The sequence below is a fragment of the Patella vulgata genome, chromosome 7 (genome assembly GCF_932274485.2).
Source record: "Patella vulgata chromosome 7, xgPatVulg1.2, whole genome shotgun sequence".
NCBI lineage: Eukaryota > Metazoa > Mollusca > Gastropoda > Patellidae > Patella > Patella vulgata.
Genome location: NC_065885.2, coordinates 21675605 through 21685238, shown reverse-complemented (window position 1 = coordinate 21685238; position 9634 = coordinate 21675605). Strand labels below are relative to the sequence as shown.

Sequence of the window (9634 nt, the reverse complement as noted above, 5' to 3'; positions counted from 1 at the left end):
ATATATGCAGCATAGATAATTAAAACTTCTATTCAAATTAAACCAACTGTATCTATTTATGTCTTACGTCGAGCTGAATACATTTTATGATTTATTGTCATTAAAACATCTATTGGTGGTTAACAGTGTGTAACTAAAAACTAAAATTGGATCTTTTTATTGCCAGTGATACAATGTACCTTGAATTTTTTATCACGAAGTCTATCGCATTCAGATATTTAAAGCGCGTTTACAATATATTCATTTTTTTGTATCGTAAAATTCATCTTCATTTGACGAACTACACCCAAACTACAGTCAGTGTAAACACGGTTTGGAGACTGTATCTGAACTACAGGGTACATCGAACTACAGTGTACATCATGCTTAAGAGACACTATCTAATATCCAACAGGAAAAATGACGATTAATTTAATATCCGCCAATTGGTGTTGCTGATATTTTGTATTTTCAAAATGTATCTTCAAATTCAGAGACATCGAAAACCATATAAAAGACATTGGAAAAGTCATATCTTATGTATCTTAAGAGATGCCCTTTTAGTCTACCAAATTTATGTTTTTTTTTTGTTAAATTGCCTTATACATGTATTATCAAATTCGGTAGCCCTTTTAAAAGAAATGCCCGGCACCACATGGAAAACACATTTCTTTAATTGATGTTTGTCAAATTCGATTTCCGCACATTTCGCGTACATAACCACGATATAATGGTCGAACATTACGTACATCAGATAAACTATTTTTAAAGCCCAAAACTGTTCAACTAGTCTCTTTTAGTTATCAAACACCTGTTTTATGGGATAATCTACCATTTAGTTTAAGATGTTGTACATCTCTATATTCTTTTAAAAAACAACTTAAATCACATTTATTTAATGAGGCTTTTAACTGACTCTGTATACAATTGTTAACATGTCCATAATCTTGTTGTTTATTTATGATTACATTGTCACTTTGTAAAGTGCCCCTGAACATGTTTTATGAAAGGGCGCGCTATAAATATGCTGTAATAATAATAATAATATTACCAAATTTGGCGGCCATTATGAAAGAAACGCCCGGCACCATATAAAAAATACTTCTTTTTTTTAATTTGACGTTTGTCAAATTCGATTTTTCGGCACATTTCGCTTTCATAACCACTCTGTGTTTGAGGAATTTAAAAAGAAATCATTTATAATCCAACGAGTAAATAGTAAAACACACTGATTACGAGATATCGATCTCAGAAAATTCCCCGATTTTGGGTATGATTTTGTTTGATATATTTATCACTGAACCAAACTGCATTGGTTTCTTTTGCATTTTTTTTAGGGTAAAAGGTTATATTATCCCTCAACGTCTAATACTGCAAGAAAAAAACAAATTTTGGTATGTAAACCTGTATGAAGCCATGACGTCATAGCTTTTATGACGTCATAATTGGGACCCAAAATGGCGCCTGGAAATGAGTTGTCGTAACCTTCCCACAGTCTACTCACTCATGTGCTCATCGTTGTATACCAACTATCGTTGAAAAAATCAATTTACGTCGATTTTTGAACATTTTAAAAGCCGTAGTTCGATTCGGCGCCCAAGAAAAGATATAAATATACACCAAAAACATGGCAATCAATCAAGTTGAAGCGTTTTGGCGGAAAACATCTGTTTAGGCGAGATGACGTGTTTTTGGTGTACATGAGTAAGCAATAATGCTACCTGACTAAAATACCCCCCCCCCTCTTGCATTCGCATGTAGTCATACATATGAGTCTCAAAATAATATAATATATTGTTAAATTATGCTCTTTTCAACTCCCCCGCCCCCTGCTCAATGAGTTATTTTACTTTTATTCTGCCATCTAAATAACTCTATACCCATGACTGGTGTACCAAGTTAAATCCACATCAAAACCCCATTTGTCGATAAGTGTATTTATAATAATCACTTGAACATCCTTGGATAATTATATCTATTTTGTGAATATTAATACCAAAGAAAGAAAACAACTCTAAATTCTGAATATAAAGTCATCAAATTCTTTTACAGATCTTATTGTGGAAACCCAAAAGTTATATGTCACCATTGCCTTTTTAATCACATTTTTGTTTTTAATGTCAAATACCAAACCATCTCTAAAATTGTTTCATTATATAGAATGCAGTGTAATCCTAAACACTAAAGATTTGGCCTGAAAACTTGAAATAATATAGAGGGATCATCAATAACTAATAGTAACATTCGATAATTATAAAAATGTATTATTGTAGGATGAAATCAACCTTTATTTTTAAACATTTAGTGAACATTTCGAATGTTAATGCCTCTTTTATATAAAATGGTTTTATTAATTAATCAATTTTTGTTTTACAAATTTTTAATTTTCTCCATTTTGTTTGATTTTTATGCTATATTTATTTTATCTATCTATAATTATTTGCCTGTGCTTTATCTATTAGTTCCCATTCATATACTGTAGAAAATTTTGAATTCCTAATCTGTTAAAGGGACTATTTTTTCTTAAAAGTATTTCAATTTAGTGCATTATTAATGTCTTTAGTGCTTGGTTTGGTTGATATTAAATTTAGATATATTTAAAATGTATGTTTTGGGACCATGGGGTTGGGATATTGTGAACATATATATTATATTCTCAGTTCTTTTTAAGGTTAATTGTAAAAAAAAATTAAATAGCTTTTTTTGAGGGGTGGGGGGATATTGTTATTATTGAACACAATTTTATTAGTATTGAAATTAACTTTGTTGATTAATATTCCAAATGTCTCGGTGCTTTATTTTTCAATTTAAATAGCTACTTTTTATTTAATAATTGGGAATGGGGGGGGGGTATTTTTTCATTGTATAACACAATTTTATTAGTATTGGAATTAACTTTGTTTATTAACCTTCGAGATGTCTGTATTGGTATTAATTAGGCATTAATTTATTTTTTCATATCATTTATTGAATAAATAATAATTTAACAAACAAAATTATTATGTCATTTATCAATAATTACAGTTTAAACAGAACGATTGGAAGGGGTTGCATTCGAAAGGTTGCTATACTGGATATAAATTGGTAAAATACAACACAAGTTTTTGTTATACACAAGTTTGTACGAAACAACACGAGTTTCAGAAATTTCAACACAAGTTTCAGAAATTTCAACACAAGTTTAAGAAATTTCAACACAAACAAGTTTCAGAAATTTCAACACAAACAAGTTTCAGAAATTTCAACACAAATAATGTGTAGATTTTCACACAAGTTTTGTGTTGTTTCAACATTTAACACAAGTTTTGTGTTGTTTCAACATTTAACATAAGTTTTGTGTTGTTTCAACATTTAACACAAGTTTTGTGTTGTTTCAACATTTAACACAAGATTGTGTTGTTAAATAGAGACACCTAACTTGTGTTGAAAATAACACAAGTTTGTGTTGTTTCAACACAAGTTCTTTTTCAGTGTTCAAGAAGCATAGATGGGCAATAAACCCCATCTAAATTCGAAACAGCAAGTGTTTATCTCCAAAGTACAAGTTTTATTACGTATGTTAAATGTTGTTTCAATTAATCTGGCTTTTTGTAACGGAACGACAAATTATTGATATCTGGATATAAACAATTAGCTATATCCTTTAATCCACTAACATTTCGCTAAGTTGTTTGTTATTACATATCTTTCGCTTTTTTAAAAAGTAGTTCACATCGTAAAAAATTGCTTAGAAAAATAAAATTTCACCGCATGATGGGTGTACCTTTAACTAATATTTTAAATCAACAATAACATTGATTCTTTATCATTAAGCTAAGTAAAATTCCGCAGCAGCGTAAATAAACACCCACTACCTACAACAAATTGCTTTGTTTACCCATCATCGCCATGGCAGTTTCGTCTCATCCGTTGGGTTTTGTTCGTGGCTTCTGTCGTTGTTATTAACATTGGGATTCATTCATCACGCTGGCGGTTTAGCTGCACGAACAAAAATCCTTGACTTTGTGTGTTTTGTTCACGGTCTAACTATTATAAATAAACATTTGGGGCGTTGATAAATCAATAGGGTTATGTTGAACTGGTGTTGATCTTTGAGTTATGCAATAAATTATTATGGTCCAATTGTATCATTTTCCACAAAGCGTAAAAAGTACTCATTTTCCCTGTATGATAAAATACAAGAAAATTTGTAGTGTCGTTTGCGTAACGATTTAAAGCCACGTACTGGTTAAGAACGTATGCTTTATTAAATTCAGTGTGTTTTATTTGTAAAGTATTAAATACCATTCCAGTGAGGTAATAGTCATCGATCCAAAAAAATGGCATCTTTCGTGAAACCAGTTCCATTTTTTGTACGACGTCAGCAGACATAACAAATGCTGACCCAGAACAATACGCAGGAAAAAAATCATAGGGAAATTCCTCTTTTGAGACATACCATTTGGATCGTTTTTCACGTATTACATGCATTCGTTTCCATTTGTTGCATAAAAGTAAATTTTTTATGGGTTGAGATTTCGTTTCGAGTTTTTCGTGAATATATTTGAGCAGATGGTACATATTCACCATGATATCATCATCCGTTTTGAGTATTAGTTTCGCATTGCTACAGTATATTGTCACCCATCTTAAGGCACAGTTTGCTTTATGAGTTAAATTTCTATAACTGTCTATATAATCTTCTTGAACGATATCGCCATATTGGTTGGACTCCATGGTAATGGCCAACATTGTGTCTTTTTGCATTGTACGACCCATTAGGAACACTATCCTTGAGCTAAATTTATTTAAAAACTGTTGAGAACCCCACGTTTCACGTATGCTTACTCTCTTTTTAAAATTTCCCGGTGCCGTATGGACATATATTAGCACATAGATATTGTCGCTGTGACATATGGTGGTTGGGTTTAATATATAATGAAATGGATGATTATCAAAATGTGTCTGGTTAACAAGAACTTTAGACTCGGTCACATTATGCACGCCATGGTTGATTGATAATGTCGTTGGCATGGATTTGGTACTCCGTAGCTCTAATTCGATTGGTAATCTCAGATTATCGGATTTTCTTGGCGGTGCTGTGTTAACTTGCGTCAACATCAAAATGGTAGCTGCAAATATAACCAACACAAATACATATCGTAGTACGAAACTGCATCGTGGTAGCATTCTGTTTCCCCAAAGGCGGCAACTTTCTAGATCTGAAAATATAAACGAATGAAATACATTAGCAAACTACTATCATTTATTTTGCAAGGCGATGAATAATCTCCACTAGGCCGAATAAATGATGGATATCCCGTCTGCTTCGAAACCTGTCGATTATTAGTGACGTTAAATAAAACTATTCACAGCAACGGCTATCGGTGAGATCATAGTAATAATTTATTATCAAGTCTAAACTGTATGCGGTACAGCTGATGCAGCTGTCAAGTGAAGTGCATAACTCCTTTGGCATCATGGGTTTAAAATATCTGCGCTCACTTGAGTTTTTTCGCCACACTTATAGCAGGTTCCACATAGACCAAACTCTTTCGGTACATCAACCTAACGATATAAATATTCGGCTTTTGTGCCACCCAAATCCTGTTCCTCCTCATGCGAAATCTGCAGTTCCTACGCCACTAGATGTTGCACATCTGACAAACATAAAATTAGTTTTTGTCCAATTTTATTGCACTCAATTGATACATGCGCTCAAAAATATGTTCATACGCGCCCAGTTCATATCGGAAACACAAAATTAGTTTTAGTCCAATTTGATCTCACTCAAACTGATACATGCGCTCAAAAATCTGTTTCTTGATAACGCACCCAGTTCATATCGGAAACAGGGTTGGAGTAGATGATTAACTCACACTTCTTGCTGCGTTGGCCCCACCAGGTTACACCGTGGAACTTGAAAACCAAAGTAGCAATGGGATACAATTATTTGCATTCTGTTTCATTATCAAGCACCGAACGAACGGATATTGGAATACCGATGTCAGTGTACCCTTCAGACATAATTATGCGGATATTATATCTAATACAATGAAATGAAATGAAGTGGGGTTTAACGTCCTGCAGTTCTGCTCCGAACTGGGCTAATGAAGACGGGCATACGCCATACAGTGTGCTATGAGGGAAATTTTGACCGGACAGTGGCACAACGGCCTACTCTTATATCGAATTCAAACTGTCAAGGGGGATCTTTTACGTGCACGCCAATGTGTACACGGGACCCCAGTTTTTCGTCCCACTCGAACGACTAGACAGCTGTCCTTGTCAGGCCCTCCGTCCTGCATCACTGACAAGGGGGAACCACGCCGGTAAATCTGGATGGGCTTTCTCGGCCAACGCAAGGATCGAACACCCGACCTCCAGGCTAGCGAGTCAGCGTCTTACCCACCTAGCCACCGTGATCCCCCTATTAAATGTAGATTATAGTGTTGATAAATCTTTAACCTTTTATACGGATGGCACCACAAAGAAATTTAAATCAAAATATTTAGTTTTACAAAACTTGTTCAAACCAGTCATATTTTAACCTCCCCAATGTAATTCCATCGTTAAACAATGTTACATTCTATAATGCTTTTAGCTTAATTAAAGGACTGGGATTTATTACTCATCGCTAATATAGGTATTACTGAAAGTCGGCTGTCATATTACAAATAACAAAATCCACATCTTACATCGGACGCTAAGCTAATTCTAGTATTTACCGAACCTGGGATATAAAATCAGACAGCCAAGATATGTAAAACGGGTAGAAAACTGGAGATTCTTTTGTTGTAATTTTGTTGTAATTTGAGCATCATTCATTGTATACGAATGACGTAAACTTATGAATTAATAATTCTCTGTGGTCAATTGTAGACATCCACTTCCAGACCTTCGTTTCAGTTTGATCCACGGATAACAATCATTAAAATCATCCATTGTCTGGATAATTCCTGGTTGGTTAAGTAAAATAGAACTTGATACAGATAACGCGATGGCCTATTTCCGTCGTTAACGGGTATTCTAAAAAGATCCGAATGAAGAGTCTTGTTTGGAGAGTGTAAAAGATCGATATGGTTTTAATCAACATGGCATATTCTGATGTCGTCCATCCAATTACACACCACTAGCCGAATATAAAGCATTAGCGCCGTGTTAGCCTCTAGGATGTTGTTTGAACATGGTAATAGTAAACAGAAATTAAAACTGCTTAAAGCGACATCTTTTCACACAAGCAAATGGATTGAATGTTTAAAGCCGCAATGCAGCAGATGACCAATAGAAATTTTTCTTGTTTAAATTCGATAAAAAGAAGTGATAGAAATGGTTCTTTAGCTAGTAATTTAGACGGTTAAGCCAAAAATTATAGAGTTATCATTTATTCATTGTCTGACTAGTAGTCGAAGAGGATAAAGATGCGGGCCTTAAATTACTATAAAGGAATGTAAATTTTAGATGGCCCTATATAACATAAGTTAGGGCTGAATAATTTTAATGATTTTTAGACCAGTATGGCCTTAGGGGATATGTGTGTCTTTCACCCTGGAATATTTATTGAGGCTTTATATTGTATTTTATAAGGATTTAATGTTCATAAAAGCGATATTGTATTGTCAGATATTTCAAATGTTTGTAATTGTCCGTCCCCACATAGGCTTGACATTCCCTTGTTTAATACTTATTCGGTTCAGAGGCAATTCGTCAGTGATATCTTAAATGTCGAGGTCATGGTCCAGAAAATCGAGATTGGTCAATCGCTAATGAAATCTGAAAATTAGTTTCATGTTTGGTTAGAAATCGTAATTACCGCAACATTGAAAGTTTTAAATGACAAATAAACAATCCCACAATTTTCTCTACCATAACACCTTAAAATGCATTGTGTAAGATTTAGATAAAGTGAAGTGAAATGGGGTTTAAAGGCTCAATGCCACTCTTGTTGTAACTGAATAATATGTCCCAATCTTTATTCTGGTCAACAAATTGTACTATTTTACAATATTCCAATTAATTGATGATACAAATTTCATGTTAACACACCTAATTTAAAAAATTGGAAAAATTCAAATAAATGATTTGAAAAGCCTGAAATAAAGCTTTTGAAATGTGACTTGGATTTAAAAATATTTTTGAACCCCCTGGACAAGTAAAATAGGATTTAATGGATAATTTACACAACAGGTAAGACACTAACACATCTAGTACTTAGAATAAGGCTATTTTTTTTATTTTCTGGAGCTGTCAAGCCAACAAGAGTGTTATTGTCCCTTTAACATCCTACTGCTCTACTCCGACTGGGCTAATGAAGACGGGATTAGATAAAGAGCTGACAGTTGTCGCCATAATAGTTTTACCCCGGATATTTGTTTGCAGTATAAACCTACATGTATAGCCGATAACGGCACACATAGGTAACTTGACATTCGTGAATTATTGCATGGAAAGAGAGAAATGTGAAATTGTCGCTGGGGGAGGGGGTGATACATTCGGTGCCCTTTTCTGGCGGTGTAAGAGAGTTTTGTTAGAGTAGCGTTAGTCTGGATAACTAGTCAACGATTTCCGATAACTGTCGTTGTTATGCCCTTATGCCCATTGGTCTGGGATTTACACACACTAGGGACCACAAATTCGTAGTATCATTCTTAAATTGATATGGATTGTCTATACTATAGTGAAAGGTAGAATCTTATGTATTTTCAACTTTTTTTAAAATTATCACCTCCAAGAGGAAATTTTATGGTTATTGTCACTGAGTATTATTGAAATGAAATGAAATGGGGGTATAAGTTAATCCTTTTCTGCAAATAAAGACGGACAGGGTATTATTGAAAAGAAGAATCCTATGGACCTTCAACGATTTTCGATATTTACTTCTACCAGTGATCCCCCCTTGCTACAAAATATTGTTATACCCTTAAAGCGTTTATGATGATCTGGTCTTTTTGAAATTGTAGCAGGTGTTTAGCTCATAACTCTTGGACGATTTAGCTGCTGGTTGGCGCATATTTTATAATAAAATAGGTACAGAATAATTGGGTCATTGCACAGTTCACTGTACTTTCGTATACAAGTTTATTTAGCGTTGTTTAGTTTTTTGTTGATGTCCATTGACTAATAGAATGCTAAAAGTTATTGTTCAGTTTTAATTACCTCTCGGCAAAGTTTACGAACGGAATGGACTAGTCGCGGTTATCAGGTCACTCGATCAAAACAGTTACATAATCCATACTGTTTCAGGGGCGGATCCAGGATTTTTTGCAGGAGGGAGTTTGCCAGGTTCCTGAGACAATGTATCCCCCCCCTCCCGCATGGTCTCTATCGTCATTTTGGCGAACATGTTTATACATACACATTGAGCTTTTTAAACAGAGAAATTCAAAACCTCGTTTGACGTCAATTTTTGTTATGAATTAATACAATGACATTGTGATTCAATTTCATGGATGCAAAGCATTAATTGTGATATCACATAATGTCTATATCATTATCTCGTGCTTTGAGTGCCCATCCTGTCCCACATCTGACGATAAAGGATAAAGCACACGGCCGAGAAACTTTTCTCATAAAAAGTGTTGATTTACAAAAAAAAATCATGTAGCTGAGCAGGGGGGGGGGGACCCCTCTGGATCCGCCCCTGTGTTTTGACGATCATATGCAGACGGCTCAAAAT

At 34.2% G+C, this 9634-nt stretch overlaps 1 protein-coding gene across 2 annotated transcripts in view; it reads right to left on the bottom strand.

Moving 5' to 3' along the window:
• Positions 1-3458: 3458 nt before the first annotated feature.
• LOC126827664 (beta-1,3-galactosyltransferase 5) overlaps positions 3459-9634 on the bottom strand; it is a 40458-nt gene continuing 34282 nt past the window's right edge. For both annotated transcript variants that reach the window (XM_050557114.1, XM_050557115.1), the window contains exon 2: positions 3459-5180. In XM_050557114.1, the coding sequence (XP_050413071.1) occupies positions 4048-5180 (1133 nt within the window). In that variant the 3' untranslated portion in view covers positions 3459-4047. The remainder of the gene's footprint in view (positions 5181-9634) is intronic.